Raw genomic sequence first — 17,082 nt, 5'->3', positions numbered from 1 at the left:
CCCAGCCCCAGTGTGAGATGAAGCTCTGAGCTGGGGGCACCTTGAGGAAGCTGTGCTCTGGCTCTGGGCATCTGTGTGCATCAAGGAAAGGGGGTGGCAATGGTGACCCTGACTTGGGGTCTGGGCCATCCCACAGGCCGAGGTGGACATCCTGGGGGTAAACGGAATTCTTTACAAAGGCCGAATGTGCAGCCAGATTGGGACTCGGATGGGGGAGAAGGACCTGGCAGGTAAGCATTGGTGTTTCCTGGGATCCCCACCATAGTATCTGACTGCTGGTCAGAAAAGGGGGGGTGCAGGTGGACTTGGGGCTGGTCTTGCCCTTGGCTGAGGAGTCCTCATAGCCACTTGCAGGAATAGAGTCCCCATTATGTGGCACCTCACCAGGCACCAGGAACGAGTGGGGAGCGAAAGCGATGAGTGGCCCCTGTGGGTGGGGACAGCCTGTAAGCACACATCAGAGGGCAGGAGTCCATGGTGACAAACACAAACCACTAACCTGAGCCAAGCTTTTTGTTGTTGTTTTGGGTTTTCAAGACAGGGTTTCTCTATGTAGTCCTGGCTGTCCTGGAGCCCCCTCTACAGACCAGGGTGGCCTAGAACTCACAGACAGCCACCTGCCTGTGCTGAGTGATGGAATTAAAGGTGTGAGCCACCACTGACCAGCAGTGCACACATTCTTAACCCCAGGAGAGGCAGGTGGGTCTCTGAATTCAAGGTCAGCCTGCTCTGCCATGTGAGTTCTAGGACAGTCAGGGCTGCACAAACAAAACGAACAAACGAAAATAAACTCAACTGACCCGAAAGCCTAAGAATACAGCTGAGAGACGAAGCTCACAAATGCAGGGCCCTGGGTTCTTCCCCCAGTACTGGAAAATAAATGAATAGCTGAGCTGAAGGCCCCAGCTGTAAGGCAACCAGGCACCGGCAGAGGTTGGTGGAGGAGGGAGGGATGCTGGGCTGGCAGTGAGCTGTGCCTGGCAAAGCTGGTCCATGGGGATCAATTGGACCACTCTTTGAACGCCTTTGAAAAGGGACAGGAGTTAGCTGGCGAAGGGGTGGAGAAGGAGGAGTGTGTTCCAGGTTGGGGTAAGAGTAGGCTCAAAGGCCCTGTGGTAGGATGGGCAAGGGAAGATGAGTCTACTTAGAGCATGAAAACTAGGGCGAGGGTAAAGAACCATGAACAGGGAGACCAAGGAAGGGTCAGATCGGCAAGGGACCCCAACCTTTTTGCATTCTGAATTGGTTGCTATGGTTACCCCGGAGTCTAAGACCTGCTGGAAATTATTGATTTCACCACTGGGTATGTAATAAAGTAGTAACAAAAAACAGAGCTTCTCTGCACACCCTGGAGATGTCTTCCTCTGGGAAGGGGATGTCTAAAGCAGCTCTTATATCAGGGATGACACAGGATCCTCAGGGCATCTAACTCATGGTAACCCCATGGGCCACCCAGGGACCAGAGCACTGAGTCCAGACAGACTGAGGACACACCCCATAGCAGCCACCAGAGCTGATCACTACAGCCCAGGGTCCCAGAGAAGCAACAGTTTTCCCAGATCTGAAGGTTGGAGGTCCTAAGTCGCAATGTAGGCGGAGCTGTGCTCTCCTCAGAGCTGCCCAGTCTCTCCTGGTCCCAGCCAGCTCCTGTAGCTGTTGAAGTAGGGGCCAGGTCACTCCGGCAACCAATGCTGTGCCACCTCCACTTTTCTGTCTTCTGACTTTCATGAGGACACTTGTCACTAGACTTCAATTCAGGCTTTGTATAACCTGGGGTCAGCCTATTCCGAGACCTGAAATTACACCTGCAAAAATCTTTTGCTTCAATAACGTCACTTCTGTAAGTTCCACAGAATGTACCTTTTAGGAGCCCGCTATGTAACTCACTCACAGACTCTACCCGATTTCCAAGGAGGTGGAACAGCATCTCCCAGGCCTTTGCCCAGGCAGGAATTGACTGCTCAGCCACCACCCTGAAGATCTGAGGGGAGGGGGCTCAGTTGGGACTCGGTTGGGACTCGGTTGGGCCTCGGGGATAACAGAAGCAACATAGCTAATGTCGATGAACCCCATCTCTGTGCCAGCCCCTCCAGAATCCTTGCCCTTAGCAACCAGGCAAGGCATTTTACAAACGAACAAGTGAGGTCTGCTTGAGTGAGGCAGTCTCAGGAGAGAAGAGTGGATCAGTGGAGTGACACTGAATCCCATCCATCACTGAAGACCTTCTACAAGGATGGAGTGATGGGCTTTTCTCTCAGTGGGTGGTATATAAGAGACAAATTATATGACAGAGCTTGGATTGGGACAAGCCCAATGGCTTCACCTTGCTTGGAGACCCCTCAGAGTGAGAAATCTGGCCCGATGTAGGAGCTAGCATTCTGGATGGGCCCAGCTACTCAGCGCTTTCCTCCTCAGCTGTGAAAGTCTCGTGTCACACCGTTCAAAACCTGATTGACCGCGTGCGCCCAGGATCCTTACTTGCTTCAGGCTACCCGCGTGAGTACCTGACCCACCTGGGGTCCCAGCTGATTTCCGGTTTCTCCCAGTCCTTCCCATTCCTCACCTCTATCCCAGCTCTCACTCCACTCACCCCCTCCCCCACTTCATGCCTGCTTTGCTCACATCCTGGCACCCATCTTCTCTCTGGCTGGGGGGCAGAGGGCAGGAGGTGGCAGGAGGTTATGGGGCCTCCAGTTGTTCTGGGCTTCTGAGAGTTTCTTGGCCAGTCAGTGCCTGTCCCCAGAAGGTCACCTTGGCTACAGAGGTGGGACAAGTGAGCCCACTTATAGTTCTGAGCTTCATGGGCAGGGCTGTTAGGAGCCAGTCTGAGAGGACTGAGTCCTTTAGCGTCTCTATAGAAGCACCTTAATGTTCACAGAGCACCACTTCCTACTGTCTGTCTCTTCTGTTCTTATCCTGGCTCAGAGGGTGGTGCTGTTTTTCTTGTCAAAGGCAGAGTAGTTGAGGCTTAGCCCACACACCTGTGCCTAAACCCTGAGTCCCTCCCCAAGGTGCACCACTGTACTCTAGCACCCATTCTTGGGCTTATGTGTCTCGGTCACCCTAGAGGATCTCTTTAGGAGTAGGACCAGAGGAGATGCAGTGGCCGGTCCTGCCATAGCTTACAATGTACCTCCAGTCTCCAGCTTCTGCTCCCTGGGGGGTAGAACGCCAAGAGGCCAACTGCTTCCAGAGATGTAGGCACACAGCGTGGGTCTCTCCTTCATCTCCAGCCTTGGGCCCCCGCACCAGCATCAACTCCGCCACCAGTCTACACTCTGCAACCACCATGATGGCACGGTCACCATCCCTGCCACCAGGGCCGCAGCTACCACCACTCATCCCAGTCTCAAGGGATCCCCAAGAGGCCCCTGGATCTGCCAAGCGCTTGAAATCTCCACGACTGTAGCACACCAACCCGTGAGACCCATGCCTGTGACCCAACTACTATAGGGGGAGGGGTCCCCTTTGCTCAAAGAAAGAGACCCGGAGCCCTGGAACAGATCCAGGAAAGGGTGTGGGGATCCTGGATGGGGGGGGGGGGGGAGGGTCTGCATAAGGGACCCATGTTGACTCAGTGTTTAACTGTGTATCTGAAATACAAAACACAGTCGTTCCTAGCCAATGTTTTTCATGGATAACAGAGCTTCTGAGTGAAGTTTTTACAGAGTCAACGGAATTTAAGCACAAAGCAGTTGTAAAACAATCCCCTTTGGGTTGGCAGAGTGCTTGCCTGGTGTCACAGCCCTGAGAATGACCCTCTAGCATACACTGATAATATAAGCACTTCAGTGCTAATGGAAGGACGGCTGAGCCAAGATCACACTCAGTCACACAGTGAGTTCACGGCCAGCCTGGGATGCATGAGACCCTGGGTCAAACAACAGAAACAGAAACCCCTTTCTTTAGTATTTGGCTTAAGGCATCCTTAGGATTGGCTTCTTCCTTGAATCTTTCTTAGAGGCCATTAGTTTTCCCATGGGAAGCAAATGTCACCATGCATTATTTTTATTTCCTGTGATCATTTCTACCAGTGACCATTATTATGAATTGAATTGTGTGTGAGAGAGAGGATGTGCTATAGTGTAAGCTCGTGTGTATGTGGAGTGTGTCCCTGTGCATGTACAGAGGCCACTAAAGACATTGAGTGTCCTGCTGTATCACGATCTACTGTATTCCCTTGAGACAGGGTCTCTCACAGAACATGGTACTGCTAAGCTGTTGGCCAGTAAGCCATAGCCCCTCCCGTCTCTGCCCTCTACTCTCCAGTATTGGGGTTACAGAGACCACACCCAGCTCCTTACCTGGGTTCTAGAGACTTGAACTCAGGTCTTCATGTTTATGCAACAGACACTCTGCTTTTTGAGCTATTTCTTTGGTTCTATTTCTGAGATTGGGCCCTGTGTATTCTGGGATGACTTAGACCTCAGGCTGTAGCTGAAGAATGACCTTGACCTGACACTTCAGTGTCCGCCACCCAGACATGGGTTTACAGTCCTGTGCAGCTGTTACTTCTGCAGGGCTGAGAATCAAATCAAGGACTCTGGCATGTTTGGCACGTACTCTAGCTACACTGCCCATTTTTTAATCGATTAACCATTTAATTATTTCTATGTCTCAACTAGTCTACAGACTGGTATAGCACCTTGGTGTCGTCTAGGACTGCAGGTGCCTTCCAAGGTGGGGTACTCCAAATCTATTCCCATCCCAGCAGGTTCACAGCCCATGTACTTGTGGAAGAACAGCACCCTGAGGTCCGTTCTCTTGGCAGTTAGTGACTAGCCTTGGGATGTGAGGTGGGGTGCAAGTGCAGCCACTCCCCTGGACACTCAAGTTGGGCTATCCCCCTGCCTGTTCCTTGCTCCTCTTAATTTTACTCCCTCACAGTTCTCCTTTGTCTCCTCCCTTCCCCCTTTTCTGCTGCTGAGAGAGTTCCACCCCACTTCACACACACATACCTCTCCTGAGCACAGGTTCCAGTCATGGCTCCTGCCCCACCTCAGAGAGTTCTTGCTGAGTAGGGAGCTGAGGTGGTGATGGAGGTCTGGCACTTCCTAGAGAGCTGGAGGAGGGGATCTTGGTGTGAAGGAAAGAAACCCTTGGCTTGGGAGGCCATCGGTGTGTAGGGTGCTATGTGCTTATCTGTTTCCAAAGCTCCCTGTGTCCTCTTGTCAGTACCAGCTTGTTGCCTGAGGCCACCCCTCCAGCCAATTTACCTTTTCTTTTTACAAAGGTGTCCAAATCAGGCTGGGTCAGTTCCAACACAGGTGACTCACTTATCCTTGCCTGGAGACCCCAACCCCATACCATAGATACATATTTTTAGCATTCTCTGGCCAGAATAAAATCTGATTCCTTTTGGACTTCAAATGAAGGGCTTGTCCCGGAGCCATCTGTAGGTAGAGACCTTGTCCTCTTCCACATGGGTGGGCCTTGGTGGCCCCTCCTCTGGTCACTGACAGTGAGGCCCAGCCTCCCAGTACCCCCATCTAGAATATGAGAAGTCTGCAGACTCAAAAGCTGTTCACTCCAAACAGCCACATTTCCCGAGCTGTTTCACAGATCCTGGGGACTCCATGGGCTCAGGGTCACACAGCTCTGACTCGTGCAGATGGTCATAACCGTTGGGCACTGTGCTACCCCCTCCTCTGCTACAGATTTGCTGGGGAGGTGGGGTCTGGGCTATGCCTGTGCATGTGTCCCTGGCATATGGACACCCAAGAGTCTTTGCTGGTCCTCAAAGAGGGCCTACTCTCCCTCGCAAACTCATGTCTAACCCCTGGATGGTCATTTCAGAGGTTCCTCTATAGGTTGAAGAACCTCAGTGGTCAACACTTGAGCTGGATCCTACGGCCCAGGGACTGAAGATGAGTCGTCAGTCCTGCAGGCTAACGTCCATCCTTCCACTACAGAATAAGTTGTCGGGAGCGCAACTTCAAAGACAGGTCTGGTCCAAAAGTTAAAGGCCTGGAGGTTGGAGGCTGGGAGCAGGCAGTTGCTAGGAATGTGGTTGACCCCACAATGGGGGAACCACCCAAAGCAGTAGAACCCCATCCCAGGCCTGTCCGAGCCTTTTCCTCTACATGGGGCTCATAATACCTGGATTAGGAGTAGCTGCAAGATCAGACTGGATGAAGGGGCAGGGCAGGGTGGCCCACTGTCTTGATTCATCAATTGGCATAGGGCATCTCAGGATGTCAGCATTTGTGTTTTAAGATTAAGGTGGTAGCCAGGGACGGTTGTACACTCCTGTGATGTTTGTACTCATGGAGCAGAGGCCGGAGTATTAGAAGGTAAAGGTCAACCTTGGCTACAAGAAGTTTTTGAGACTCTGTCTCAAAAAAACAAGAGGGACTGGAGAGGTGCCTCAATGGTTAAAAGCACAGGCAGGCTGGTCAAGAGGGTTGATTCTCAGCGCCTACACATGAACTCTAGTTCCGGGGGAACTGAAACCCTCTTCTGGCCTCTAGACATGCTCATGGTGCACATCTATACCTGCAGGCAAAACATTCAATCACATAAAAAAGAATTAACCAACCAAGACTGAGATGGTGGTACGGTGGGGGGAGTGATTTGAACTGCACAGGGGGCAGGCAGCACAAAAGGGGGTGTCTTCTGCAGAGGTCACCTGGGTGTGCTATTGAAGCAGGGCCGTTGTTGCTCAGTGACCACCGGATCCACATTGCCATAAATGAATGATCACGAACTTTCTCCATGCCTAAGACCACAAATTCATTAGCCTAAGGTATAAACTACTGACAAAGCTGATGTCTGCATTAGAAAGCCTCCACCAGTGCTTCAGGCTAAGAGCGCAGGGTGGAGGCTCCTGTGCTGGAAGAAAGAGCCTTTCCCACAGAGTGCTCACCCCAACACAACTTGGGGTTGGCTGGCTCTAGGCAGTCCCTCCCAATTCACACTACCTACCAGAGAAGTTTCCCTCATCCCACCAGTCCCACCAACCGTGCTTTATCGGGGTCTGGAGAAAATGACCACAGTTGAGGTCACGGTTACCTCCCCGGTGAGCAGAGCAGGACTTCTGCCGCTGGTCCTCCAACACCTTGTATGCAGTCACAGACGTGGCTCTGCCTTCTTGGGCCAGCTCCACCTTGTCTATCTCGAGAACTCACCGCCCCCACCACAAAACGCCAGCTTTTAAGGCTCATTTGAGGTACATATTTTCCTAAATACATGCATTAAGCACACACTGACACCTTTCCAAATACAGGGACTGGAACTGGCATTCCATCAAAAGATCTTCATTTTAGTCAACCCAGGAGGCCTCTCCAAACCAGGAGACCCCAGCCAAAGGGTTCATTTGTCTTCAGCTGGGCAGGGACTGCTGTGAAAAAGCCTCTTAGAGAAGTTTAGGACTGGAACCAGCAGTGGGGACAGTGTGGTTCTCTGGGTTGGTCATGATGTGTGCTCAGAGAACTCTGGCTGCGCCACTTGACAGACCCTGGGGAGACTGAGCAGTCTTGGGTGTGGCTCCACATCTGAGATTCTCAAAGAACAAGTCTTTCACTCCTCAAGGTTGTTTGAAGGAGCCCTGTCAGCTGCAGAAAGGAGCTAAGACTTGTGTTCATCAGCTGGTGTCCTCCGCCCACCTGAGGCAGACTGCTCTGTAGTTGCTCTGAGTGAAAAGCAAGGTGCCTGTCAGAGGCTGGCTGATCTCAGGACAGTAGCTACCTATTAGCCAATGAAATGGAGGGACCAACCTGGCAGAAGTGGGCCAGGCCGTGTCCCTAGTGTGACAGCCAGCTCCTGCCACCTGTGGGTTTTCCAAGGTAAGTCAGAAGTGAGGATTTTACATCAAACCTCTTGACTTTAAAACACTTGACACAGTTAGCAAACCAGGTAACAGTGTGAGCATGTGACAAGTAAGCCCCTGAGATAACTGTCTTCCTCCCGACTTAGGGAGGATACAGCCACCACCTGTCAAAGCCATGTTTTCCCTTATTTCTGTATGTCACAATGTCCTTTAGGAATCGGACACACTCTTTAAAGCAACTTCATAGATGCAAATGGAATTTTAGAAGATTGGGATTGTGAAACATCACTTGGACACCAGTCATTTGGGCATGTTGGACATGATCAACTCTAACAGGCTGTTTGTGGATATTCTGAGACAGGTCTCCTGTATCTCAGGCTTGCTTTCAACTAAATATATAGCTGAGGATGACCTTGAGCTTCTGCCCGCCTGCCTCCACATTCTACAGTTGAGAGACTACAACTGTATGTTCTTGAGCCTGACCGGTTTATGCAGTGCCAGGGATCACAACCAGGGCCTCCTATGTGCTAGGCAAGCACGCTGCAAACTCAGCCTCATGCGAAGACCATGAGCTGGTTTTCCGTGGTTGCTCAGGCTGCTCTGAGGAAGTATTTGAGATGAAGCACTGCTCAGGATGGCTTACAAGGTTTGTTCTAGAACTTCACTCCTTTGCTTTACCCAACAACTTCTGAGCACATCGTTTATCTTTGTGCTTCTCAGCTTCCTGGTGGGGGGTTGAGGGTCCAGAGCTTCGTCACCAGCCACATCTGACTCACCCAAGTTAGTCCTGACACTCTTGAGTTGTTCAGACCAGCTCAGACCAGGGTTCCAGCCCAGTGTCCTACCAGCAGGGCTCCAGCATCTTACAAACTCAAGTACCTAGGACGGACGCTCATCACAGGAAGTTCTTACTAGGCTGGAATCCAGGATGTTTGGCAAGTACTTAAAAACGGTTAAAATGACTCAAACCTGTGATCCTAGCCTTTAGGAGGGGAGTTCAAGGCTAGCCTGAACCGCACAGTAAGACCCTGCTTCAAAACAAAACCACTCACAGCACTCAAAATACTCTTAGCCTTCTGCACGTTTGGAGATCAGGAGACTGGTGGCTGTGTGCTTAGCTGCTACATCAGAGCCACCTGGCAGTGGGAGCTGTATATTTTTGGTAACAGCTTTTTAGGAGAATTGACACAGCAAAAAGCTCACCTTTCCCAAGTGTAAACCAATGGCTTAGGCAGAGGGGTCATTGTTATTTACCTGCTACTCTTCCCAGCACTGATGTAGACAGGTGTGGAGACCTGGGCTCTGTTTAGGCTGGGCACCTAGGCATGGGAACCATGTGACTAGCAATGGCCATCTCCAAAGGAGAAGATGTCAGCGGTGTCTACAGTGGGGTTTGATCACCACAGTGGGGATGGGTGCTACCCGATCTTTTGGGCAGGCTTCAGAACACTGGGCATCACACTGTATATAGGATAGCTCTCACTTTAAGGACACTATAGGGCTGGAGAGATGGCTCAGCGGTTAAGAGCACTCGACTACTACTCTTCCAGAGGTCCTGAGTTCAATTCCCAGCAACCACATGGTGGCTCACAACCATCTGTAAAGAGATCTGATGCCCTCTTCTGGAGTGTGTGAAGACAGCTACAGTGTACTTATATATAATAAATGAATAAATCTTAAAAAAAAAAACCACTATATACCCAGATGTTCACAGTGATAAAGACAAAAAGTCCCTTCTGCCTTCATGTGTGCAACCACTTGAGATCCCCAGGCCCAACTCTCAGGAGTCTTTTCAAACAGCTAGGCTTGGTGGCGGCTATCTCAAGCATATGTCTCAAAACTCAGCCAGGTGGTAGTACACACCTTTAATTGTAGCACTTGGGAGGCAGAGCCAAGTGGGTCTCTTAAGTTTGAGGTCAACCTGGTCCACAGTGAGTTCCAGGACAGGAACTACACAGAGAAACCTTGTTGGGGGGTCGGGGGGATAAGCTTCACTGTGTACTTTCACTCTTATACCTTGGATTCTGACTTGGGGTGTGGCTGCACACTAATTTCATGTAGGAACCAAGTTCTAGGGTGATGGTTTCCACTTTGCCATGACAAACTATTTTAAGCAGGGCCGGTATGGTCCACCACAGGCCACCTAGTGGCTGCTGGGCATTTAAAAACTGGCATTAGGCCATGCACTGCATCATATATAGAGCCCACAGGCCACCCTTCACAGCGAGTGGCCCTAGGATCCCTAGGAACAGTTTTCTACCATCCCTGAGTAGGGAAGCTGTAAGACTCAGGCCAAACACACCTACCTTCCTCCTGCCTCATTCTCTCCCTTCAGAGAGGCATCCAGGTTGGTAAGGGAGCTCACCAGGCCCTGCAGTTGGTGGCTAGGCTAAAGGTCCAAGTGGATCCATGTGAGCCCAGGCAGTAGGACTAAGACCCCTTCACTTCATCAGAAAAGGGGTCAAGTAAGATGCGAGATTCTGGGAACAAATGCTAGAGAACTTGGCAGAGATAGGCTCTGGTGGCAAGATGATTTCAGAACACGTAGACAGGACAGTCAGAGACAGGAGGGTGTGGAGCTAGAGAGAATGGGGTGGCTTATTCAGCTCAGCACCCCCTTCCAGAGCCAGCCAGCAACACCCAGCACATACGAGGCAAGACTACAGAGCCTGGTGGTGGTTTGGAATTCTTTTCTCTTTTGTTAAAAGAGGGGTAGGAAATGGGGACCAGGTACCCCTGGGCTCTGGGAAACAGGCATGCAGGGAACCCTTGCAGGCAGGGGCTGGGTAGAAGAGTCCTGGAGTTTCCCATAATCCTTCGCAGGAAACAGCAATGCTGGCAGATAAGGAGGTGGAGTGAGGCAGGGCCCTTCAAACAACAGGGTGGCGGGCCAAGGGGCTTGGGGCTCACTCTAACATGCAAAGTCCAGCTGCCCCATAAACTAGGTTGCTTTTGAAGAGCGACATACGTATAAATACATAAGACACAGCTACACGCACACATGCGGAGAAGGCTCTGCATTCCCAAGGGTAGGGATCTAGGCCTACTGGCCCCAAGACAGGAGTCATCATGTGTCTGCCACCAAGTGATTCTCTGAAACACTCCAGGTGGTGGGGCCAGGCAGGTAAGTCTTCGTTGGGATGGCTGCTTGGTCTCCAAGGTGCTGCCCACTAGGCACCCAAGCCACTTTGAGTCAGATCCATGCGAGCTGGGGGTGCCTGTGCTGTGAACTTGCGTGCGTGCGTGCAGCTGAGTGCTGGCACAAGACTGCCTGGCTAGAGTCCAGTCTCTCCCCTCCAGGGCTCTGGGGTTTAGGGGTGCAGACAGAGGAGGGGTGAAGGGGCCCACGGAGACATCCTCTCCCCCACCCCACGGGGTTCTGGCCTCCGGGAGGGGGGAGGGGCCTCCCTTATCTCTCTGCCTCCATGGCAGGGTGGGCCCTTGGTTCTGAGGTGGCCTGTTGGGGAGCCAGGGGAGGCCAGTCTGAAGTCGGGGAAGGGGGTGCCGGAGTCCACAGGGGCGGCTGCGGCTGGAGGTGCTGTGGGCCTCCTGGGGGCGAGGCTGCAGTTGGCCAGCTGGGTGTTGCAAAGCTGCCAGTGGCATGGGGGAAGTGCGGTGGGGGTGACGTGGCCGACGTGGCCATTGGGCTGCCGCTGCTGCCACCACTGTGGAAGCTTTCAGAGGCCTTGAGACGGGAGAACATGGTGAGGGCATCAGGGAAGTTGGGGGGCGTGGCAGGGGTGTTGGCGGGAGTGCACATCTGTGGGGGAGAAAGCACAGATGGAGGATTGAGCACCCTGTCCTGGTGGGGCCTTTGCTGTCTCTAAAAAGGAGACATGCCCAGAAGTTACTGGGAGTTACTTGGGTTGCATATGGCCCCAGCTGGCCCACCACCCAGGGTTCACAGGAAAAGGCATCTAGAAAGATGGGTTAGTCGGGCTTCATGGAGACCATACCACCTGGCACAGTGCCTGCTGCCTTGGCTCTGAGGCTTTCCAGCCCGTGGTCAGTATGGCAGCCCTGGCAGACTGCCTGGCGGGAGCGGAGCTCCAAGAGCCAGTGTTCTCCAGGTTCTGCAGGGCCCAGGCTGCCCACACTCCTACCTCACGTGAAGAATGCCTTCATTCCAGCGCCCGCCCTCTTCCACCTGAGGTTTCATTAGGTGTAGCCAGTAAGCTCAGCCTCCCCCTACCCGGACTGGGAGCCACCAGTGTTGCCACTTTTGGGTCTCCAGGGGACACTTACCATCTGGTGGTGGTGGCTGTAGGGGATGTTGGTCTCCTGGAAAAAGGCGCTGAGGGCTGTCTGCAGGGAGAAAGGCTGTGCTTACCCTCTACGACCTGTCCAACCATCCCATTGGGACAGGGTGAACTGAGGTCCAGCAGTGTGTCGGTGACCACATGAGGAGGTCTCGTGGAACTCCCCGCAAGATGGACAGGCAGTGAAGACACAACATTGTGCTTCCCACCAGTCGGGTGGCTGTGGCCTAATGAACCCTCACCCCACACCCTAGCATTGTCACTGTGGCTTTTCTGGACTCTATTGTGGCCTGGGTCTTTCACCTCAGTGGGGGGAGGGGAGCACAAATCTCCACTCTTCTCTGAGTCTCTGTATCACATATGAACCAGGGGACTCTCAAAGAGTGAGTCTCGGTGGAGAGGGTAGAAACTTCTTAGCATAACTTCTGTCTCTGGAGGGATGTCCCTAACATGGACAGCTAAGGGTGACCCAGAAACTGAACCCCTAACAAAACTGAAGACTGCTCCCCTGACAGCTTATGGGACAACTCCCTAACTACCTGTTGTTCCAAGCTACAGCCTCACCAAGCACAGCTCTATCAAAGCAAGGACACACCATCAAACCGAGAGGCTGGAATTGGTGTCCTCCCTCTTACAGAAGGAGAACTGAGGATGAGTGACTTAAGACCCTTGGCCAGCATGAGGTGAGAACAGTAACAGAACCCTGGACTGGGACTCTAGGCAAATACTCAGGACTGGCCAAAGAGTGTGGTGAAAGAGGACTCAGGGTGAAAAGCATTGTCACTAGGGAAGGTGGCCTCAGGGAACCCAAAGGATAGTGTCTGTATTGACCATGTCCTGCCTTGGCCCGATTCAGGACAAGAGGAAACTGGATGCTGTTGTGAAAGTGCTGGGTGAGGACAGCTGTCAAGTGGGTGAGGGGTCCTCTGGAGCCTGCTAAACTCCAGCCTCTAACCACTCCTCTACCTAACCAAGAGCCAGGGGGAGTCCAGGAAAGCCACCAGGACTTTGAGCCCTTCTGACTTCACACCAGAAACCCAGTCTGACTACTGGGCTTGCTCTTTTTTTTTTTCTCTTCAAATATATTCAAATGAATTATTCTGGGCATACCCTGCTGGAGACACCCTACACCAAGGTTCCCAAACAGCGGAGTGGGGATGAACCTGTGTCACTCAAGACCCCCTGGCAGGGGCAGCTGCTGCTCTAGCCTAGGACCCCAACATGATACACATGGTACTGTCCTCCAAAGGGCACTGTGAGTTCTCCATGGACAGGGGCCCCCACCCCCAGCCTCTGCCCCCATTAGCACCTGAATCTGAGAATGTGACCCAGAAACACTGCCTGGTTCTGGCAGGAGGGTGGGGGAGGGCTAACCATGAGGAACCCCTCACTCCTAGGTAGATGCCTCAGGTCAAGGGGAGCTCACAGCCCACTCCTCATTTTGTGCACAGTGACAAGGAGAGACTGCAAGCCCAGAGGGCAGAGAACCTACCCATGTCAGTCTGTTTCCAGGCTGCAGGAAGTCCCTGCTCCTCCTAGGACAGTTTTCCCTAATCTTGGTAGCCATATATTTCAGTCCATTCCGTCCAGCCTGTCCCACACTGATGGGCTGAGTCTTCCACACAACCCATTTCCCACGAGACACCTGCCTGCCCAGCCTCAGGCAAGGACCTGCAAGCACAGCCACTGGGCTCCAGCAACTGCCATGAATGTGGTTTTACAAGTTTTACCACATCCAACCCCAGAGACAACAGGGCAGATTAAGACTGTTGCAGAGCTCCTGGGGTGGAGCTGCAGGGGGGAGGGGTTAGAGGGCAGAGCATTCAGACCGTAGAGCCTGACAAACACTGCTACCTCCAGGGGTAGGGAAACTGAGGCTAAGAAAGAATGTCTCCCCTCTCCTGTGTCGGGGCATTGGCTTGGAAGTCTAGCAGGGACTAGGCAAAGAGAGCAAAGGCTTGGGTTTACAGAGCTGGAGGGGCTACTGTGTTCCTGGGCTCGGGAGGTCTGATCCTGCACCAGGAAGCAAAGCCTCGGTCTCCACTTCCTGACTCTTCCTAGAGAAAATGGGACGGCTCCCATTGGGAAACCAGGCTCTGGGGTCTCCAACTGGGCACAGATTACTAGACTGGCTCTCGCTGTGACTCACACCTGTAAGGGACACAGCTCCAAGTCCTCTAGCCTCATCTTAAAATGCCCACAAGGAGTGAATGTGGAGTTTTGAGTTAGAGGAAAACAGGCATCCCAGTAACTCAAAAGACTGGGCACATTATTCTACCGGTCAAGAGAAACCTGGGAGTAGGTGGGGGCCAGACTGACATTCCCATCGTCTGTCTAAAATGCCCTAAAATTAGTGAACCATATAGTACATCACCCCAAAGACACAGGTTCCTTTGTCAGGCCCGAGGATACCCAGGCCTTCATAAGGATCTTGCCCCAGTGACACCATTGGAGTGGGCTACACATATATAGATTCTCGTAATTTGCTCTTAGGATCCTGCACACCACCCATACACTCCATGCCGTGTGTGTACACACGCCACACCATACCCAGCATGGCCACCATCAGCAAACCACCACCTATGTACACGCTGCACACAAACACGACACAAGGGTATCCTACATCAGACACGCACTCGGGCCAGGCTTCGAGTCCGCACACGCGCCCACATGCCCACAACCTTCGATGTGCCCTGCTGACGCCCAAGCGCGGTGCGTGCGTAAATACAAATCCACATGTACGTGTGCGCACACGCCGAAAGCCGCCCACCGGGCACACGGACCCCAGGACCGCTCACTCCGAGCGACTCCGCCTCCGGCCAGGCCCTGGGCATCTTACAGGCGGCCGCTGTTTCGTCCTCAGCCGTTACCGAGACCGAGGGTGGGGGGGAAGTGTCCGGTCCAGATCGCTGGGTTTCCGGGACTCGGGCCTGGCGATCAGTGAAACCCGCAGCCCGCACCCCGGCACGTGTCCACACCGCCCGCGCCCGTCCCTGGTTCCCTTACGCACCTCGAACTGCCAGTGGGCCGCCTGCAGCAGTTGCTTCGCCTGGTCGGCCGCACAGCCCGCCGTCAGCACGAACTGGTTGATCATGACCTGGTGTTTGAGCTCGTCCATGTTCACGGACATGGCGCCGCCGCGCAGCCCGCTCCGGCCTCCCTGCGCGCTAGCCTCACGCGTCCACCATTAGCGAGCCGGCCCCGGCTAATACAAATATTTACTGTGCGCTCTGACTCACCGCGCCTTGCTACCCGGCGGCCGGCGAAGCATGCTGGGATGTGTAGTCCGCGACGCCCCCGCCGAATGGACCGGGGAGGAGCGTGGACGCCCTCTTCCTGGCTGATCTCAGTGGGGCGTGCAGCCCCTACCCCAGGCTGAGATGTGAAATTGGGAACCAGGGACCACAGCACAAGCTTGCCATATCACTGGGTCCCGGGGGTCCTGTATTCTGTTGTGGTTTGCATCACAGTATTAGTAGGCACACTCTTAGGGGGCTCCCTGAAAGCTTTGGTCCTACTCCACTGCCCTAGGCTGCAAGACTCCTTAAGTCCTCAGACTTAGAAGACGTTCGGTGTAGCAGATCATCTGCCTTTCAAGGTGCTGCTAGAAATCACCACCTCCTGGAAGCCTTCCAGAGCACGCAAGGCAAAGCATCCTTGCCTGACTCTTGGCCTGTCCTGCAGGAAGAGCGTCTAGGAAAAAAAAAAAAGAGACAGCCCCTGCTCTGGAGCCTTGGAGTCCCCTTCCTTTTGACTTCCACTTTCCCACGCAAAAGAAGAAAAACTTCCAGCAGCCTGCAGTCTACAGGACCGCGGGGAGCACGTACGAAAGCGGCCACGACTGCCAGTCCCATAATGCCCCGGTTTATTTGCATCTTTCTGTCCCGGTGACGTCACCTGAATGAGGCCGCGACTGTACCAATGGGCCGCCACGGGGTGTTAGGACCTGGCCATATAAGGTAAACAAAGCTGGCGGCCCAATGAGGCGGCGGCGGGGGCGGGAGCATCACGTGGCGTGGGGGCGGGGTCGGAGCAGGGTGTGGAGTGTTGCAGGCTGTGTTTACAGCCCCGCACATGCCGCTTCCGGTTGACGTCGCGGGTGGGAGAGTGGCGGGTCGGAAGCGGAAGAGTCGCCCAGAAGCTGGGGAAGAAGGTTGGCGTTCTTTCCCCGGCTGAGTGACGTTGGCTGGGTTCTTTGCTCTCCCTGGCCTCGCCGTCCGCTTCTTTGACCTGACCCCCTGCTGAATAGAACCAACCGGGGGTTTGACGTTAGGTCAGAAAACTCGAGCAAATGGGGCATTCATTATACTGATCCTGCCCCAAGGAAGTAAGCGCAGGCCGCGGGAGCAGACTGCGGGCTACTTAGACGTCGTTTTAATACACCTGATCGCTTGTTCCCTGCTAGGACCACTGAGGCCATAAAGGTGTGGGGCGCAGTTGATACCTAGGGAATAGCGGGTGTTCTTCCTAGCCCCTCACTCCTAAGGACTGTCACATCGGGTGGCTGCAAGAAGATGGGAAGTAGGTGGGCAAGTACTGAAATTCGGCCCCTGGGCAGGATTGTACGGAAGGAAGGGGGTGGGGAGACTGGGAGGACTCTTAGAGCTGGGAGTTTAGTTTATGGGTAGCAGCCGGACAAATGAGTGTCTCTCTCTCTCTCTCTCTTTTTTTTTTTTTTTCTTTTTTTCGGAGCTGGGGACCGAACCCAGGGCCTTGAGCTTGCCAGGCAAGCGCTCTACCACTGAGCTAAATCCCCAACCCCGTGTCTCTCTTTCTTAAGCATCTTTCCCATCTGTTCACGGGAAGTAAGATTTCAGCCTCTTTGCTGCCTTTTGGGGGATCACTCAGCACTGTTCTTTGCAAAGCAATAGTACCAAAATATTTTTTTTTTTTTTGCTCTTGCTGAGAACGCGCCTTTATCTCTAGGAAGCACGGAGCTTGTGTGTTGTTGTAGGCAAAGCCAACACACAAGGAAATCACAGTAAGAGGCAGCTCGGGTTCCACTGTTGCCATGGTGACTGTAACACAGCCTGAAGGAAGGTGGGTAGGTTGGTA

General features: G+C 53.3%; 2 protein-coding genes across 2 annotated transcripts in view; one reads left to right on the top strand and one right to left on the bottom strand.

Moving 5' to 3' along the window:
* C10h16orf96 (similar to human chromosome 16 open reading frame 96) overlaps positions 1 to 3,618 on the top strand; it is a 43,392-nt gene extending 39,774 nt beyond the window's left edge. Inside the window, exons 14-16 of the mRNA XM_063270076.1 lie at positions 137 to 230; positions 2,416 to 2,496; positions 3,234 to 3,618. Coding sequence (XP_063126146.1) covers positions 137 to 230; positions 2,416 to 2,496; positions 3,234 to 3,409 — 351 coding nt within the window. The 3' untranslated portion in view covers positions 3,410 to 3,618. The remainder of the gene's footprint in view (positions 1 to 136; positions 231 to 2,415; positions 2,497 to 3,233) is intronic.
* A 6,826-nt stretch (positions 3,619 to 10,444) lies between these two features.
* Ubald1 (UBA-like domain containing 1) lies at positions 10,445 to 15,210 on the bottom strand. The gene is made up of 3 exons (NM_001007668.1): positions 15,038 to 15,210; positions 12,014 to 12,073; positions 10,445 to 11,528 (listed from the first exon to the last, which is right to left on the bottom strand). Exons 1-3 carry the CDS (start codon positions 15,155 to 15,157, stop codon positions 11,178 to 11,180), a joined length of 531 nt encoding a protein of 176 aa, NP_001007669.1. The 5' UTR covers positions 15,158 to 15,210; the 3' UTR covers positions 10,445 to 11,177.
* Between the last annotated feature and the right edge of the window lie 1,872 nt (positions 15,211 to 17,082).

Source organism: Rattus norvegicus, chromosome 10 (genome assembly GCF_036323735.1).
Source record: "Rattus norvegicus strain BN/NHsdMcwi chromosome 10, GRCr8, whole genome shotgun sequence".
Lineage (NCBI taxonomy): Eukaryota > Metazoa > Chordata > Mammalia > Rodentia > Muridae > Rattus > Rattus norvegicus.
Note: the sequence above shows the minus strand (reverse complement) of the source record. Positions and strands in the feature narration are given on the sequence as shown.